General features: G+C 43.4%; 1 protein-coding gene across 4 annotated transcripts; it reads left to right on the forward strand.

Annotated features, from left to right (window-relative positions):
• Positions 1-1154: 1154 nt before the first annotated feature.
• Positions 1155-19070, forward strand: LOC139384655 (protein GOLM2-like). Of its 4 annotated transcripts, none has more exons than XM_071129469.1 (10): positions 1155-2652; positions 12706-12760; positions 13094-13196; positions 13364-13454; positions 13704-13809; positions 13923-14003; positions 14109-14405; positions 15627-15773; positions 16601-16768; positions 17618-19070. In XM_071129469.1, the coding sequence occupies exons 1-10, from the start codon at positions 2326-2328 to the stop codon at positions 17692-17694; spliced, it is 1452 nt and encodes a 483-aa protein (XP_070985570.1). In that variant the 5' UTR covers positions 1155-2325; the 3' UTR covers positions 17695-19070. The 4 variants fall into 4 exon arrangements, with proteins under 4 accessions (XP_070985570.1, XP_070985572.1, XP_070985573.1 ...); XM_071129470.1 differs by having other exon boundaries at positions 1183-2652; positions 13926-14003; XM_071129471.1 differs by lacking the exon at positions 16601-16768.
• The last annotated feature ends 1026 nt before the right edge of the window (positions 19071-20096 follow it).

Consider the following 20096-nt stretch of genomic DNA (forward strand, 5'->3'; position numbering starts at 1 on the left):
GCTAAGAAGCTATTTTTGTTATTTTTTTAATCATTTGAATTTAAAACAATCACAGTAAGGTACTTAATTGTTACCCAGAAATAATTTGATATAGATAAAAACGCTGCATTGCACCTTTACACATTTTGCCATGGGGCAGGGAAAAACATTGCAGTTTTACAGTTAATTTCCTGCAATTCTACCCATTTTGTAATGACTTATGCCATGTTTATATGATATCTGAGTGACAGTGACTAACACAATCAATGGGGCCCCCCTTGAGGTCAGGGCCCCTGGGCATGTGTATGGTTGGTGTTTGGTGTTTGGCCATGATTACTACAAGTTTAGATAGCTGGCTAGACTAAATACCAATAAGAAATTGTTAGCTGGATAATTGAGTGACAGTCAGTGACTGACATTATAAGAGAAAAACTGCGAATGCACAACCACATTTCGAAATTGCACCTGGTGCAATCTACTATTCTTAAAGCTGCAATATGTAACTTTTTGGGTGGTGACCAAATCCACATAGAAATGTGGATTCACATTGAAAGCAATGATTCTCTACACTAGACATAGCTTGTCATTCACATTGAAAGCAAGTCTAAGAAGCGGTAGATCTGTTCTATGTGCACTATTTATATTTGTCCCGTGCTTAAGTTTGGTATTTGCATCGTTTCCTTCCGGTTTTGTACAACACCTTCAAACAGCTGAAAAGATAGTATTTTTGGTAACTGAAACGATATTGCACAACTGTTTAGAGGGTACAATGATTCTCTACACTAGACATAGCTTGTTTTGTCACATAAGCTGAAATTATATATATATATAATTGGTTGGGGCCCCTTAAGTGACCACTTATTTCGCTTATGCCTGGAAAACCGGCCCTTCACACACACGTTTCCACCAGAGTCAGACACCAGCAGTTTTGATACATTTAACTTGATGATCCTGAATCATATCATATTGCTGTCCACTGTGTTCTGCATTGCTTACGAACACGGAACTTCAGCGCGTTAGAAATCAGAATCCAACACCCCTTCATGATCTGTAAAACCCCGTCCATGTCATTTTTCTCTCATCCAATGTGCTTCCAAACATGCAAGAACTACCCAATAGAATGTGTTCTTTATTGCAAGACGTATGTCATGATTGGATAATTGTACTGTCACTTTAACCTAACCACGCACCTTGCATGCATTGGCTACACTTCAGAAATCTGAAATTGGTGGTTTGACGAACTAGCCTGTATTGTGTGTCTACATTAGTTAGGCAGTTGTCAATGTAACGTTAACTGTCTAACCTTTATAACGACATAGCTAATCACTGTATCCAACGTCGCTTGCGTTTCGCATCCACGAGTCAAGAGGCACCAACAGAGGATATGCCAGCCAAGCCAAGGTGGAAGTAGCTAAAGTAACCATATCAACAGACAAGACGGGCTCAAGACTGGGGACTATCTTTAGGGGACAGGGGTAAAACAAAACTGATCGGATTGGGAATCTGACAGCAAACTAACCAGCTAATAATGGAAATTGTTATCTGTCGGTAAAATAAGCGTTTACCACGTGTAACCTTATTTCAATGGGTCTAGTAGCTAGCGACAAAGAAAGCCTATATATAGGCTACCAATACGTTATCTGGCGTAGTAGCGCCTAGGATTAGCAGTTAACGCGTAGCAACTACGTTGAATTGCATTGGATATCGCTAGATTAACGTTTGAAAACAGTATTTTATATATATACATTAAGATCCACAATCAAGATGTATCATTAGGATGGCGATAGTTGCTTTGTAGTGTGTCTGACTAGCACTTTCAGTGCAAGCAACTAGCCAAACCAGTTTGGTTCATCTGTGTTAGCGCAGTCAGGTTGCTAACGCGTTAGCTAACTATTGTAGGTTTACGATTTGGTGGATAAATACACTTTTTCTATCTATCTTGAAACGATTCAGGGCCCACCAGAATCGCTCAGATAATGACACTGGACTCGTTAGATAACTAAATAATTTGTCACTTGCATGCTTGGCTAGTGTTTGTCCACGTTTGCTGTTGCATTTAGGCCACGTCGCTGCAGATGCATTTCATCCACTGACAGCGTCGTTGGATGAATGCAAACAAGACAGGCGACAACTGTGCGGAAGAGGGAAGACGCGTGAATAACTATTCCCCGAAGCTAACTAATGCAAGAAACTCGTTTGGGGTTTGCTAAAAATGCTTTCTTTATAGACTTTCTCAGGGGCTGTATTTTTGCCGTAATTGAACGGCATGTCACCTACCCAATTTGTTAACCAGGGGAAGCATCGGCTTTTTTAGTTTTCTAGATCAATTATCGAATACATTCTGAAATGGTTGGCTTTGGCGCAAACCGACGAGGAGGCCGTCTCCCTTCCTTCATCCTGATCGCGCTGATGGTGATCATTGCCATACTGTCTTTCAACTACTGGACTGTGTCCAACAAGCAAGGGCACCTATTGGACGAGTTGGCGGAGGTGCAGACACAGGTGAAGCGGACCGACGCGGCGCGCAGTCGACTGGAGAAGCGCAACTCGGAGCTGATGGTGCAGGTAGACACGCACTGGAAACATATCGATCAGAAGGACGGAGATAACAGCATGCTGGAGGGCAAGCTGCAAGCTCGCGACGCTCTCATCAAAAAGTGTACGGATGAAAAGGTGGGTAGGACTAGATCACTTCATCTATCTGTAGTACCTATGATTCATAGTTCCTGCAGATCTCAGGCTTATTAACTAACTGTGCATAGGTTTGACAGGTGGAAAGCAGCCTTGCACCTGCATCCTATTGTTGTATTACAGTGGAGGGCAAAACCAATGATGTCAACCTAGTGACACCTACCAACATGGGTAAAGACTGAGCACTTGAAAGTGGGTTGACGTGTACCTAAGTGACGCCTTTTTTTATTGACTTCCTAGTTCATGGAATGAGTCTTGATGTAATTTTAAATGTAGGTTAAATTCATAAACAGTATTTTAGTTTATCTACTTCAGCTGTGATACCCATCAATCTTTGAATCTCAAAGGTGATTTCAAAAGCCATATCACGTAACAGCTTAACTCATTTTTCCCCCATCACAAAAGTGCCTGCTAACCTGGCATTGCAGTTTGCACATTGTTTATTGGTGTGTATTTGTGCACTTATATTAGTCATTTTACATGAGGTAGTCTCCCTCCCTGCAGACATGGGGGTTATGAGTCCCAGCTGGGTCCCCTCTGCAAGGGCCCATCTGTGTGCCCAGTGCTGGGGACCAGCCTCTTTTTACCCTTACTACCGTCAGCTCCCCCCCCTGTCCCAACAGCCTCAATGTATGCTTACATGCCTCACCAGATTGCATAGGGGGCGTGGAACAGCTGAGGGGGAGGGCCTACCTTTCATTAGCATTCTGCCGTACCCACACGGATGTTTGCTCTTCGGATTGTGTGGGCTAGCCATGCCCAAACCGGATTGTATATTTTAATTACAGCTCATTTCCTGAATGTTAATGGTGTCCAACAGTGCAAATCCTCTGTTCAACATGAGGGATGTCGTAATGTAAGGCCAATCCCAGATTTTCCCCAGCGTTAATCTACTCTTTGTCCCGTATCAGGATCTAATTTTCTGATGTTACCAGTGTTAGGGTTTGGTCGGTGTCATCCTTAGTCCAATTGTGATTATGTACCCATAAAACATGCCTCTATTGCGCCCTCCCCCATATTATATTTTTTTTAAATGACAGTTGGGCTCTGTCGTGAAATTGAATGCAACTGGATGAATCATGATGAAATATAATGGTAAAAGCCTGGACAAAGGCTAAGTGCAGGCAATGGCAAATATTTTCTAATATTCCTTTCTGGTGGAAGGGCAGAGCAGGTTTGTTTGTCTGTCTGTGGCGAACACATGATGGAGCAGCAGTGACTGTCTGATGAGGAATGGGCTGTCTTACCATAGTGTGCTAGGTTATAGGCCTAGATCATGGGCTGGATAAAAGCAGTCTACAGTCTTCAGAATTGATTAATAATTGCTTTATTTCCCTCTAAAATAATAGAAAAATTAACTAGATAAATTGGTGGGACTTGCTTTAACTCTTTAGAAGTATTTTTGTGGAAGAGGTTTTAAATGTTTTACTTAAGCCAAAGCAGTTAAATATATATTCAAAGTTACATTTTGTAAAATAATTGGTCTTGCTTTGATAGACTAAACTATCAACCTTATTACTTTGGATTGTGAGGCAGTTAGATCCCATATTTCATCACAAATAACTATACTGACTAGCCTACTGCACTTTTTTTCTGCTGTCTTACTACAATACCACAGTGTATATGCAAACTGTAATAATAGAGTACAAAAAACAAGGAGGCATTGTTGAAGTTTAAAATAAATGTAAAGCTGCAATATGTAACTTTTTGGGTGACCCTGACCAAATTCACATAGAAATGAGTTATAGATTTGTCATTAAAACAAGTTTAAGAAGTGGTAGATCGGTTCTATGTGCACTATTGCTATGGTTCCCATTCTTAAGTTAAGTTATTTTGCATCTTTTACTTTCGATTTTGTACACCAGCTGAAAATACAATGTTTTTGGTTATGGAAAATGTATTTCACAGCGGTTTAGATGGCACAATGGTTCTCTACACTATACTGGCTTATTTTGGGATTGTTTGTAGTTATTGCTGTTTTGATTTCAGATTTGAATATCGGAGAAGTAGACCAGGGTGTCATACCCTTTAACTTTTGATCTATGTTGCGTTTTTGGGAAAAGTGGTCAAGGTAGCTGATTTGTCAAAAGTCACATTTGCTCATTGGGTGTTTTTCAAAATGCATACCTCCATGCTCCGAGCACGGGAGGGCCAGAGTAGGAGTCCAATGTATGTGAAACAGAGCACTTTTCGAATGCGTACTCCGTTTGTACATATTTTTAAGCATGCATCGACGCAAGCTTCAACGGAAAGAATGCACAAATGTGACGCAACCACGTAAAACAATTATGCAACATTTCTTGAAATTAATGGCGGTCGTTATTTGTGCTGAAGCGAGAGAAAATGCACTCTGACTTCAGAATGAAATGTTGCTTATTCAAATCTTATATGTTGCCTGACTATTTCATATATGTATCTTGATATGTTAATAAATACACTGCTCAAAAAAATAAAGGGAACACTTAAACAACACAATGTAACTCCAAGTCAATCACACTTCTGTGAAATCAAACTGTCCACTTAGGAAGCAACACTGATTGACAATAAATTTCACATGCTGTTGTGCAAAAGGGAAAAGACAACAGGTGGAAATTATAGGCAATTAGCAAGACACCCCCAATAAAGGAGTGGTTCTGTAGGTGGCAACCACAGACCACTTCTCAGTTCCTATGCTTCCTGGCTGATGTTTTGGTCACTTTTGAATGCTGGTGGTGCTTTCACTCTAGTGGTAGCATGAGACGGAGTCTACAACCCACACAAGTGGCTCGGGTAGTGCAGCTCATCCAGGATGGCACATCAATGCGAGCTGTGGCAAAAAGGTTTGCTGTGTCTGTCAGCGTAGTGTCCAGAGCATGGAGGCGCTACCAGGAGACAGGCCAGTACATCAGGAGATGTGGAGGAGGCCGTAGGAGGGCAACAACCCAGCAGCAGGACCGCTACCTCCGCCTTTGTGCAAGGAGGAGCAGGAGGAGCACTGCCAGAGCCCTGCAAAATGACCTCCAGCAGGCCACAAATGTGCATGTGTCTGCTCAAACGGTCAGAAACAGACTCCATGAGGGTGGTATGAGGGCCCGACGTCCACAGGTGGGGTTTGCGCTTACAGCCCAACACCGTGCAGGACGTTTGGCATTTGCCAGAGAACACCAAGATTGGCAAATTCACCACTGGCTCCCTGTGCTCTTCACAGATGAAAGCAGGTTCACACTGAGCACATGTGACAGACGTGACAGTCTGGAGACGCCGTGGAGAACATTCTGCTGCCTGCAACATCCTCCAGCATGACCGGTTTGGCGGTGGGTCAGTCATGGTGTGGGGTGGCATTTCTTTGGGGGGGCCGCGCAGCCCTCCATGTGCTCGCCAGAGGTAGCCTGACTGCCATTGGGTACCGAGACAATGCTAGACCTCATGTGGCTGGAGTGTGTCAGCAGTTCCTGCAAGAGGAAGGCATTGATGCTATGAACAGGCCCGCCCGTTCCCCAGACCTGAATCCAATTGAGCACATCTGGGACATCATGTCTCGCTCCATCCACCAATGCCACGTTGCATCACAGACTGTCCAGGAGTTGGCAGATGCTTTAGTCCAGGTCTGGCAGGAGATCCCTCAGGAGACCATCCGCCACCTCATCGGGAGCATGCCCAGGCGTTGTAGGGAGGTCATACAGGCACATGGAGGCCACACGCACTACTGAGACTCATTTTGACTTGTTTTAAGGACATTACATCAAAGTTGGATCAGCCTGTAGTGTGGTTTTCCACTTTAATTTTGAGTGTGACTCCAAATCCAGACCTCCATGGGTTGATAAATGTGATTTCCATTGATGATTTGTGTGATTTTTGTTGTCAGCACATTCAACTATGTAAAGAAAAAAGTATTTAATATTCTTATTTCATTCATTCAGATCTAGGATGTCATTTTAGTGTTCCCTTTATTTTTTTGAGCAGTGTATTTTTGTTCTGATTCCAGATTTGAATAGCAGAGGTAGACCAAGATGTCATATCCTCTAACATTGTGTCTAACTTGTTAGGAAAAGTTGTCTCAGCCACATTTTGTTTATTTAAAAAAAAATATATATATATATATATCACACACACACACACACACACACAGTGGGGCAAAAAAGTATTTAGTCAGCCACCAATTTTGTGCAAGTTCTCCCACTTAAAAATATGAGAGAGGCCTGTAATTTTCATCATAGGTACACTTCAACTATGACAGACAAAATGAGAAAAAGAAATCCAGAAAATCACATTGTAGGATTTTTAATGAATTTATTTACAAATTATGTTGGAAAATAAGTATTTGGTCACCTACAAACAACTTGCACTGACTAAGTACTTTTTTGCCCCACTGTATGTATGTGTGTGTATGTATGTATGTGTGTGTGTGTGTATATATATATATATACACACACACACACAAAAAGTTGCTGATGCAGATACTAAAACAGCTGTATTGTTTAATCTCTACAATATATTTATGTTCCAGATTTGAGTAGCAGAGAATTAGACAAAGCTGTCATACCCTATAACATTTTATCAAATTTATTGGTAAAGTGGTCAAAGTAGCTGATTTGTGTGAAAAGTGACATTGCTTACAGTAAATGTGAAGTCATGATGCCACAATGGGGTGCTTTGCCCATACAGTGTTTTCAGAAAGTATTCACTCCCCTTGACTTTTTCCACATTTTGTTATAATAAAGTGGGCTTAAAATGGATTTAATTGTCTTTTTTTGTTTGTTTACCATCTACACAAAAATACTCAGTCAAAGTGGAATAAAAATTATAACATTAATTAATACTTACCTTGACTTGATAAGTATTTATGTTAGGATCACCTTTGGCAGTGATTACAACTGTGAGTCTTTCTGGGTACGTCTCTTAGAGCTTTGCACACCTGGATCGTAGTATATTTGCACAATTTATTCTTCAAGCTCTGTCAAGTTGGTTGTTGATCATTGCTAGACAGCCATTTTTAAGTCTATTCAGTTTCTTTTGATCCTTAAACTCCCTAGTCATTGCCGATGACAAACATACCCATAACATGATGCAGCCACCACCATGCTTGAAAATATGAAGTGGCACTCAGTGATGTTGGATTTGCCCCAAACATAACACTTTGCATTCCTTACATAAAGTAAAAATAAATTGGCACATTTTTATGCAATTTTACTTTAGTGCCTTACTGTTCTGGAATATTTGTTTTCTGTACAGTCTTCCTTCTTTTCAACCAGTCATTTAGGTTAGTATTGTGGAGTAACTACAATGTTGATCCATCTTCAGTTTCTCCTATCACAGCCATTAAATTCGAACTGTTTTAAAGTCACCATTGGCCTCATGGTGAAATCTCTGAGCGGTTTCCTTCCTCTTCGGCAACTGAGTTAGGAAGGACGCCTGTATCTTTGTAGTGACTGGGTGTATTGATGCACCATCCAAAGTGTAATTAATCACTTCACCATGCTCAAAAGGATATTTTCACCCATCTACCAACGGGTGTCCTTGTTTGAAATGCACTACTCGGTTGAGGGACCTTACAAATAATTGTATGTGTGGGGTACAGACACAAGGTAGTTATTTCAAAATCCTATTAAACATTATTATTCCACACAAGTGTCCATGCCAGTTATGTGACTTGTTTTTTACTCCTGAATTTACTTAGGCTTGCCATAACAAAGGGGTTGAACTCTTGACTCCAGACATTTCAGCTTTTCATTTTTAATTAATAAAAGTCAACATAAAACCACTATTGTGTGTGACACAAAATCCAAATATAATCCATTTAAAAATCAGGCTGTAGCAAAATGTGGAAATAGTCAAGTGGTGTGAATACTTTCTGAAGACACTAACATTTAATGAAATGGGTAGATGTTGTCTCATTCAGAGCTCAGAGCATAAGAATTTCAATTTACCCTGCGGTTACATCTGCGACCCTGTGCATGTGTCTAATAAACTGTCTGTCATAGCGTCATCGATCGACGACATCATGATATCATAACGCCCAACCCTAACCAGCATCCTGTACTTCTCTGTTCCTCCTGTACAGGTGTTCCACTCCTCTGTCAACTCTACTACTAGGACTGTCAGTCACACACCATATCAGGAATGGGATTTGAGTTACGGTGGTGGTGGTAGTAGTAATCAAGCTGTATTAGCATAGCCTAGTTAGGCCAATACTCCTCTCATGTTCGTACTGCTGAAGAATAGAGAAGCAACACAATATAAATGTCTGAGGTGTTTTGCTTTAATGTTTCGGTCTCCACATCTGCAGTGTGCTTTGTGGGTGCCTAGAAAGAGCACTGTTATTTTCCACACAGCAGATTTGGTGGAGAGACTCAAATCAAATCAAATCAGACTGTGAACCACTCAGTGTCTTTCTCTTCAAGGAAGGTGACAGCATGAAGCTTTTATCTCCACAATGGCTGACATTGATGCTGTAATTACTGACACTCCTCTTCTGTGCATTCTGCCTCATTAAAGTTCTGAGCCCCTCTTTCCCTCCCTCCCTCCCTCCCTGTGTGGATTTGATTCAAGCTCTTGGATCTCCCTGGAGAATCCACCCCTGTGATTTGATTGATGGCCAGTGACAACTGATGGGGACGTGAATCTCATTTGTGGTGGAGGAGTTTGTTTCTGGGACAGTCATATAGGGGTGCCTGACTGGATACTATTCCCTCCTTAGCCTATAAATAACAGTTCCTTCAGCCACTATGCCACACCGCTATAAAATGTTTAGTGACTGGGTCAATGGAGCTATCAGAGAGAATCTGCTTTGGGAGAGACTAGTATTGGATTGCACACGTGGTTACTTGCTACCTGGGAAGGGTAATCCCAGCCAGGCATCCCCTTGGTGTCTGCACCATGCTCAAATCGATTTGGTTTCTCCGGGCTGGGTTTGATGTTTTTGTCTTTTGATGTTCATTTCATGCATTGAGGGTGTAGAATACAGTAGGTCTATGAAGCTCCTATGTTTGATGGTCCTCTGCCAGTGTGTCTAGCAGCTGGGATCTACTGTCCTTACACTGGTGACAGTTTTGCTCATTCTGAGTGGCTTAGTCAGACCCCAGATAAGAGATGGCATAATTGGGTGGAGGGCAGAGAGGGGCCTGTGGATCAGTCGGGCTCAGGAGGGCAGAACTCTCTCTCATCTGACAAATTCTCACTTCATCTGCGGCCTCTCAGCCACTGACCTGACTGGACCTATATGGCCTGTGCTGGATTTTTGGACAGCTTTCAATTAGATATACTTTGGTATATTCAAAAAGATGGTTATTGCAAATGTGATGTGCCACATCTAACAAGTATTATTGTTCTATATAGTGAATGCATTTACTTTGCATGGTGGAGGATAACAAGTATTAGGCTGTGCATGTGCAGCAGCCCCCTCTGCGACAAGTATTGTCAATGAGGAGCGCTGCGATGATGGCTCCCTCTTCAGGTCACTGGGCAACACTGGGAGCTGAGCCGTCTTTTATTGTGGTCAAGGTAGGGGGAGGGGAAAGACGGGACAAAGGAAAGCAAACTGGACAAATGAGGATTTCGTCTCCTTTTGAAACAACCATTGCAAAATTAGACATGAAACTGAACACAGGATGTATGCATAAATTAAGCTCACAATGCGTTTATAATAAATCCAGATACAGCATGCTTTTTATGTTGAGCACAGAACGCAGATACCTACTCTTATTTGGTGTAGCATAATGTTGCCACACCCTCGCCTCTTTTTTTCAGTGTTCTATTATGTTCAATACAAAGAACTGTATACAGCTCAGGTGTGCGTGGTCACGTAGGCTAATATTTGTCAAACGTGGGCATATGGATACAGATACCAGACATGTAGACACTTCATGTTCTCTGTCCCTCTAAGCATGCACAAATAGTGCCCCAGGGATGGCCTTCCTTCCTGTTTCTCTCCTAGCTGCATTTCACATTCACCTCCTCCCCTCAGTCTCCTGAGATCAAACGCCTGCACCCCTCCCGCTGTTCCCTAAATCTACCTCAAAGCCACAGCCTCTCTCCTCTGGTTGCGGCAACAAAAACCCTTAAGATTGAATTGTCTTTTTGTACATGTATGAAAATAAATTGAATAACCCCTTAGCCAGTCAGTGTGTCATAATGTGTAATGGGCCAATAGCGCATTGTTCTGACTAAGGTGGTTTCACTCAAAGCGGTCTGGGGGTGTATTATGAATTTCCCGATGCACAAAAGAGCAGTCACAGAAAGTCAATCGCAAATCAATCCAGTTTATTACAAGTTGCAACAGGGAGACACCTCAAACACAGAAGCAGAGAAAATGTCTAACGGGCCTTCTCTGAGACAGCCCTTATCCTAAACAGGACCCAATTGTTCTGTAAACCCGAGAAGCTATTAGGAAGTCAAAACAAAAGGCATGGACTTGGTCAGCTGCTACAGAATACAATCCTAATCAGTGTCCTCCAGTCTGGCATCAATCGCTATCAACAGATATGACTTTGATCCATAACATACAGCATCCAGTTTAGGGCATCAACCCAAGTGTCACGAAACACTAAACCATTTCAAATCAAATTGTGTTAGTCACATGCGCTGAACACAAAAGTGAAATGCTTCCTTACCAGCACCTAACCGACAATGCAGCTTAAAAAATACAAATAAGAAATACAAGTAGTTAAAGACAAGCAGTAAAATAACAATAGCAAGACTATATACGGGGGGGTACCGGTACAGAGTCGATGTGCGGGGGCACCGGTTAGTCGAGGTAATATGTCAATGTAGGTAGTTACTATGCATAGATAGAGTAGCAGCAGTGTAAAAGAGGGGAGGGGGTGCAATGCAAATAGTCTATTACAGAAAGAGAATGTTTAGCATATTTATACAATCACTCTAAATGTTCCTATTACAGTGAGCCATAGATGCGTTCAGCGTAGGTCTCTATCAGGCTTCATTATGAAGGCTGGGGTCTGTTCTGACTGCCTCAGCCTGGCTGTCCCCTAGGATCTCTCATCCATCTAATCTGACTCGATCTGGCTGCAGATGGTCCTCCAGTCACTCGGCTGGTCAGACGCAATGAATGAGATGGGAGTGTTTTGCAAGCAGACTTTTCACTGAACAGAACCTTTATGCAGCTAGATATCTCTACTGTTGCCGAGCTGACATTTGAAATACTATTGCATCAGAACATAGTATAAAAAGGATATCTTTCCAGTTAGGCTAGTTCAGCCATGTAATGCTTTAGATGTCCTGTTCAACCGGTTGTGTTTGGCCTTAAGAGTGTTACGTACGCCTCTTGGAGGAGGGAATGCAGCACACTGCTACATCTCAACTCCCCGTGTAGTGAAAATTGTATGTGATCGTAGGTGCGGGGAAGAACGACAGAGGCAGAGAGAAATACCATATACAGGGAATTTATTATTCAATAACACGGTAATGTGGGGAAAAGGGGTTGGACGGAACCAAAGTAAGTTAGTCCCCTCTCCTACCTTACCTGCCTTCCCACCTAACCTTAAGCACCACCTGGCGCACTAACCAAAATACAGGGGGTGGTCCGCCCAGGTCTTACCTAGTGTGCCTATACATATTAAATACGACGGGTTATGTATGCCCGCAGGCCTCTCGCCTAAACACTCCCAAGATGCCATCCCCCCTGGGAACAAATGAAAGAATACTAATTTCGAAGCCCTATTAGCATACACATACCTCCTGAAGGAACGGCTACAAAATAATATCAACAAAACTTTTACTGCCCGCCACAACAACCAACACAGGACATTAAAAAACAAGCTATTTTCTCTGACAAAGGAACACTGGTTTTTATCAAGCTGGAGAAGGAGTTGGTAATTGACGAGACTGGGTGGGTGGGGGGGGGGCCAGAGCTCCAATCAGTGATGGGGCCAACCAGTCAGCTGCTTGAGGAATCCAGGAAGCCATTTCCTGAAATGCCCACACTTACAAACCCACAACAACACAGAAACTAGGGAATGTAACAATGAACATACAGGGTTCTGGTAACAAAGCGTTCTGGTGACCTTTCCTCAGACTGATGTTCTTTTCTCTCCTTTCCAGATGAAGGTGCAGGGTGATGTCACAGCACAGATGTCAGAGATTGTGAGGCTGAAAGGTAAGAGCAGACACTGGCCAGCAGAGGGCACATTTCTGTTGGAGTCTTGTGGCTAGGCTAGCAGAAAGCAGTATGGGCTTGTATTACCATAGATGGAGCCTGGAGCAGTAACAGCAGTTTGCTTAATGCTGTTAAAACATCTTATCTCAAGTCCCCGGTGTGCCAAGTGGACTCTAATGCATACAGATTTGCAATGTTGTCAATCCTAGTTTCTTTATTGAACGATTGTTCAACACTAACGCTGTAGCCTAATATCACTACATGGTTGAAAATGCATTCGTTCATAGAGTATCAACCCTAAGGTTATAATGTGTGTTATTTGGCTGGGTGTAGAGCAGCTGAAGGAGCTGAAACAGGAGTTTATGAGGCAGGAGATCCAGCTGAGGGAGGTGAAGAAGAACAGCACCAACCTGGAGAGGAAGCTGGAGTATGAGAGGTACAGAGAATGAACTCAACACATCTTTCATGTTTTTGCTCTAGGCTCTCAAAGTCACAGCAAAGTTCAGGTTATGATGACTATCGCACCAATATAGCCATTGGTGTGAATTCTGACACTAGCTTCGTTGCTTTTCTCTCTGTGAATTTTGTTTGTGTGTATGATAGCTTGCAGTGTGGGCGTCAAATCACACAACTAATGGACGAGTATGAAGAAGCTAAAAAGACCCTGGAAGAGGAGGCGGTGAAGCTGAGAAAGGTGAGGCTCTGTCAGAGCACCTAGTCATGGTGTCCCTGCCTTTCCTTTCCTTCCCCTGTAATGTAAGTTGTCTACCACCCCCTGCTGGTGTTCATAGATCATACACTCCGTGGATTATCCTTTGCTGGGGATGTCAGCAGCTCTGCACTTAGTCATTGTGACTTTTTTTTAACTTACCCAGCAATAGTAAAGGTGACTATATTCATCTCTCCCCTCTGTCTTTTTCTCTGTCCCTCCCTCCCTCTGCAGAGTGTGCTGGATAGCAGGAAGGTCGGAGCTGCAGAAGGAGGGACTGAGGTGGAGACCGCAGGAGAGCACCCAACTGTGGCCACACACCGAGACACTGACCTCAAAGGTAACATTACAACCAGCTCATATTGCCACGTTCTGCCTCTGTAAAGTTTCAGAGCTAACCCACCCTCTCTCCCTCCACCCCATCCATTCTTCTCTCTCTCCCTCCTGGGATAGAAGGTTTGGGCAAGCCTGGCAGTGATGCTGGCATGCCTGGTATTGAGGACAGTGAAGTGGGAAAAATAGATGTGCAATTTGGTGAGTATTTATTCTCTCTGGTTATTCTACTTTTGATAACGATTCTGTCAGTAAGATTGGTGTCAAATTTCAACTGGAACTGTCCTCCCCTCTCATTCTCTCCAGCCCTGAAGAAGCCAGCCATCACCCAGAACCACATAGAGATACCTGATACTGGGTTAAGAGAGGTGGGGGCCGGTATGGGAGCAGGGGCAGGTGAGGGGGCTGGTCGAGACCTCTCTCTGGACCTGCCTGTGCTCCAGATCCAGGACAAGATCCTAGGGTTGGGGAAGGAGGGACGAGCGGGGGCCCTCCAGCAGCAGCCCCCCCAGGCTGTGGCAGACAGACCCATCCTCTTTGATGAGGACAACAAGGCAGCCATCCAGGCAGATGAGTTCGGAGAGCAGCACAGACCGCTTAGAGGTATGTCAACTCACAGTCCACACACTCCATATTTGCATTTTCAGTTCACTTGATTAGTTTTGCTGCCCAGGGACAAAGCCACTTACTTAGAGCAGTAATGCTTTAGTGGTGACTTGTTATTGTGTGTCTGTCATTGAGTTTGAGACCTGAGGCCATGGCCTGGGTACTCAATCAAATGTATTTATAAAGCCCTTTTTACATCAGCCGATGTCACAAAGTGCTGTACAGAAACCAAGCCTAAAACCCCAAACAGCAAGCAATGCAGGTGTAGAAGCATGGTGGCTAGGAAAAACTCCCTAGAAAGGCCAAAACCTAGGAAGAAACCTAGAGAGGAACCAGGCTATGAGGGGTGGCCAGTCCTCTTCTGGCTGTGCTGGGTAGAGATTATAACAGAACATGGCCAAGATGTTCAAATGTTCATAGATGACAAGCAGGGTCATATAATAATAATAATCACAGTGGTTGTAGAGGGTGCAATAGGTCAGCACCTCAAGAGTAAATAAATGTCAGTTGGCTTTTCATAGCCGATCATTCAGAGTTAGAGACAGCAGGTGTGGTAGAGAGAGGGTCTAAAACAGCAGGTCCGGGACAAGGTAGCACATCCGGTGAACAGGTCAGGGTTCCATAGCCGCAGGCAGAACAGTTGAAACTGGAGCAGCAGCATGACCAGGTGGACTGGGGACAGCAAGGAGTCATCAGGCCAGGTAGGGGAGGTTAGGGGGAGAGAGAGAGAATAAATATATATTTAAGTTCACACCGGATGAGACGGGAGAAATACTGATCTGACTGGGCTCTTAATGGCTGTACAGCAGAGGCCCTGCTGCTCTTGGCCTCTCCAACTCCACACAAGCTGCTATAAAACGTGAGCCATGCTGGCTTCCTGTTTTCAGTTCAGATTTTTTTTAATGGATTGTTTGTGTAGAAAATGGAGGGAAACGTGTCGTTGGCACAGTGCTCTGCTCTCTATTTGGCAAACTCTGTCTTTTTAAAGGTGATTCATCCTTTTCTCCTAGATTGAAACGTGCTCCTTCAGACTGTAGGCTAACTCTCTGTGAAGGAGCACGTTCCATACTACAGGAGAGAGTGCACCCTAAACCTCTCTCCTATTGTACATTAGAAATGAAAAGCCCAAAAGGGATGACTAAATTTCAGGTGAAATATTTCTAACAGGGGAATAAAAGTCATTATTGATGCTACCTCTGTTTCGATGTCTCCTTTAAGCTCCTGCCAATGTGATGAAAGCAGATGGTGTACAGAGGAAAGGGGCAGGACTGCCTCTGCCTCCTAACCCCGCCCAGATGCCCAACCCTATAGAACCTCTGCATGCCAGAGACCCCAAGCCTGCTGAGCCCCTGCGTCACAGACAGAGTGAGTGCCTCCAAAGGCTGGTGGGGATGGGAGGGGGAGACTGAGTACCTCTCAGTACACAGGAGATGTGACACATGGAGACTGTGGTTGTGTCTTTCCTCTGACCTTTAGCTGCAGCGTCCCAGTAAGAAGAGCTTCTCTTGCAGATGTGTCAAGGTTACAACATAACCTTTACAAATACGTAAGCTATTTTTGAACGCACTCTACAGTCCGAGCCCTACCTAGAGTTTTCTTTCTCAAGGCTGCGTTAGGTCTACTATAAGTGGTTGCCTTCCCTAGCTATCAGGGTTTTAACAAACCTTCAACACTGCTCATAAAGTCATACATATTAGAGGTGCTGTCGCCACAGACTGAAAGAGATGGCCAGATGTCAGAGTGCACACAGTGGGAGAGGCTGCCTGACTTCAAGGGTCTCAGGGTGTTCCTTCCTGCTGCCTGCCTGGCTTCAGCTCTGCTCCCTCCCTCCCTTCGCTGCCTACTCTCCAAACAATACCCCAACCAGCTGCCCTGCCAGCTACCCCTCTCCTTGCTTCATCTTCACACACTCTACACCACACATACACACTCGTCATGTTTTCCTCCCAAGTTTCTTTACACATATCACTTCATTGCCAATTACTTTTGTCCCCCCCCAAATCCCCTTAAACATATACACTATGCCTCCCTCCCATACCTTTTACAGTCCAACTCATCACTACCTCCTTCAGTCCATCTGATCCCCTCCGTTTCTTAGTTTCATCATACTCTCTTCAACCTTTCTCTTGTGACTCTGTCACAATCTCTTTGCTTCCCTCCCTTCCTGATGGGGCCCTTCTCTGCCTCTACAGGCCGTTTCTTTGATGAGAACGAGTCCCCTGTAGATCCGCAGCACGGCTCTAAGCTGGCGGACTACAATGGGGACGATGGGAACGTGGGTGAGTACGAGGCGGACAAGCAGGCCGAGCTGGCCTACAATGAGGAAGAGGATGGTGATGGTGGGGAGGAAGACGTCCAAGGTGAGCCAGGCCAGGGGTCTTCAAGTCCAGCTGTATCACCATTTTCTCCCTCCTCCACTCCCGCTGTCCCTGCATTAGACTGAGTTCCACCAGCTCGGCCAGAGCTCACAGCACCCTGAGTTACCCACCATTCCTGTCTCAGGAACATCCATAACCAACTGCCCCTCAGGGTCTAAGCCTGAGGACTGTTCAGTGGGTCAATTAGCCTGGAGGGCAAGCCTCCCATCATTGTATACCACAATAAAGCCCTACCTCTACATGTGGTGGGGGGCACTTCTCCCCCTCAGTGACTTATGGTTCTTTGTGACTCCAATGTCTGCATGCCTCATCCAGCTGTGCGCTTCTCCACTATCTGTGCTCCACTACCTGTTTGTGCCCACTGGTCATCTGTGTACACCTGCAGTAGAGTGATAGATGCTGTGTTTGGGTAGTACTTGGAAGTTTTAAATGCATGTGCGTTCTTGTGTTATCATTATTGTACGGCTGTCATTCATTTCTCCATGACAGGTTAAGTTGTGAAGTGTTTTGTGTTACCCTTTTAATGGAACAGATTTCCATGTAGGTCCTTATTCCTTAGTCACTTAACCACTTGATCTTGACATTTATAACAGCTATTGTTGTCCCTGCTATTGAAAATGCAATTGAATAGGCTATTGTGATAAAAGTAGTGTTAGGAATTCTATGGCCAATATGGGACCAGACTAATATGTACAGTATGTTGCTCTTCCATGGAGCATTCCTAATGATAATCTTTTAGATTTAAAAAGGAAATCCCATCTAGCAAATGTAATTTAGGGATGAGCTAGATGACTACTCCCTGATTTTGTTCTGTCGTCAATCTCCTTTCAGATGATGAAGATCGAGACATGCAGGGAGACCGGGCAGTGGACTATGGGAAGAGACGTCAAGCCATCGACATTCTGTAAACCTTGTCCACTTGCTCTAGGATCTGGGATAGAACATTCAAACAAAAGCGTTTATTCCTCCGCATTGTTTCAATGGTGCTACAGATGTCATTCTTAGGACTGGTTGAAATCATGAAGTCGTTTTAGGTGCATCTCTTATGGCGATGGACTATTCTGAAGACACGATTACAGATTATTCCATGAATCAGTTTGACCTAAAACCATGTATCATTGAATCTATAAAACAGTTAATGATATCATTCTGTGCAGCTGTTGAATTGCAACTATATTTGTTTTATAAGTTATTTGGTATTAGAATTCCTTAGCGATTACAATGATATAATGTACAAGAGTGCTATACAGTGTACATTTTGTTTTTTTTCATGACAGATTATGGATACTTTTGTTTTGTTTACTAATTTGAATGAACTGTCAGCTGCAAGAATAGACTGAAGTGGTCTGGGAGAGACCGTTTGGGCCAGAACCTCGCTGTCTTGGATGACTCTGTTGCTGACCCGGTCACCTAGACTTGCAGGCTTGGCATATTGCTTGAAATGATCAACTTTAAATTTGACTTGTCTTTTACCTAAAAGGGAATATGCTTCCCTTTGATTTGGGACAGCTGTTGCTTGATAAAGAGAGAACTTGAACTATTGCTCCAAACTGCCAATGAATTTGACAGGACGGTTTCTTTGGCACATTCTCTCGTATTGTTGGACTCTTGTATGGACGCCCCCACACTTCGAACACAGCTGCGCCAACCAACGCAGCGCTTATGCCAAGGACTTCTCATGGCTTCTTAAACCTATTTGTTCACCTTATTTCTGTCACAGACATAAGTCTCCAAAGTGCTCATTCTGTCTTACAATTATGCTGTTGCTATTAATGCATGTGATTTTTATTAATCAACCTGAAGAACGTCTTGAAGCTGGAGGCAATACTTAAACCAGTTTAGAATTAGGAATCCTGTGGAAGACTAAATGCACATCTGTCCTGCTATTATGAATGGACTACAGTAGGCATAGATGTACATATTTGAATTGTTTCTATTTTAACTGTAGGACTTGGGACTATTCTTCCTTTTGAATAATAAGCATAATCAGTTTTGTGTGTTTTAAAAGTTGGTGATTTTCATATGGAAGGTCGGCATATTGAATGTACGCTGCTGATGTTTGGTTTTTCAAGATCATCATAATTAAGATATTTTGGGTAGTTAATTGTTACAACTGTGCAATTTAGATGCTAATGGATAAACTGTGGAGTCGGTCTGTTCCGAGCTAACTGTGCAATTTAGATGCTAATGGGTAAACTGTGGAGTCAGTCTTTTCTGAGCTAAGCTTTCTCTCAAATTCTGTGTTACTGATCTGGGGATTATTAAAAGCTGTTGATATCACTGATCTTGGGTAATTCATTTATCATTTCATACTGAAGAATAAACCATTCTTAAGTGGTCATTGATGCAAGTAATTAAACGATTGTTTCTGTTTGCCCCTGAATGCCTTTTGATCCATGATTTTGTTCTCTGTAACCTCTTGGGAATGTGCATGTGAACTGTACTTTATCTGAGAATGTGACTGACTGGCAATGGGAAAACTGCATGTGATTCTGGCAGGGATCCTGGCCCATGTTGACTCCAATGTTTCCCACAGCTGTGTCAAGTTGGTTGGATGTCCTTTGGGTGTGGTGGACTATTCTTGATACACACTGGAAACTATTGAGCCTGAAAAAAAACACCAGCGTTGCCGTTCTTGACACAAACTGTTGCGCCTGGCATATCCTGTTCAAAGTCACTTAAATGTTTTTGCCTTGCCCCTTCACCCACTGAATGGCACGCATACACAATCCATGTCTCAGGTCAAAGAAGGATTATTAAACCTTGTCTCCTCCCATTCGTCTGCCGTGATTGAAGTGGATTTAACAAGTGAAATCAATACGGGATCATAGCTTTCACCTGGTCAGTCTGTTATGGAAAGAGAAGGTGTGCTTAATGTTTTGTTTACTGAGTGTATACTATGTTAGTGTTACCAGAAGCCTCTCTCTTGTAATAAAATCCATATCACCAGATTATCTTGATTTAGTTCAAATGCCCATAAAGCCACCGTAACATTTCTAGTATTTTACTCGCTCTTTTTTTCAACATTCGTAAGCGTTATTAGTCTGCATAGAAGACCCCAAAAGATCAAGCAATTGCAAGAAAATACCCGGGAGGGAAGAGACCTCGAAAATAACCACACGCATGGGTGCTCGGGCAATTCAGGACCAGGTAACGGTATGTACTGTCAGAGTATCTCTGGACTACTGTTTTTCAAATAAAAGGGGTGTGAGTTCATGTGCACAAGCAAAGGAAACGGAGTTATATTACGCTGGCCCGGGTTGAACCGGGCAATGGCCCGGCACATCATAGGGCGAAAGCGGGAGGGTGG

Source organism: Oncorhynchus clarkii, chromosome 26 (genome assembly GCF_045791955.1).
Source record: "Oncorhynchus clarkii lewisi isolate Uvic-CL-2024 chromosome 26, UVic_Ocla_1.0, whole genome shotgun sequence".
NCBI classification, from domain to species: Eukaryota; Metazoa; Chordata; class Actinopteri; order Salmoniformes; family Salmonidae; genus Oncorhynchus; species Oncorhynchus clarkii.

Bases quoted from the DNA above. Each gene is read 5' to 3' on its own strand.
- LOC139384655 (XM_071129469.1), top strand. From the start codon at position 2,326: ATGGTTGGCTTTGGCGCAAACCGACGAGGAGGCCGTCTCCCTTCCTTC. The intron at 15,774-16,600 runs GTGAGTGCCTCC...CTGCCTCTACAG, and splicing joins GCCCCTGCGTCACAGACAGA to GCCGTTTCTTTGATGAGAAC. The intron at 16,769-17,617 runs GTGAGCCAGGCC...ATCTCCTTTCAG, and splicing joins TGGGGAGGAAGACGTCCAAG to ATGATGAAGATCGAGACATG.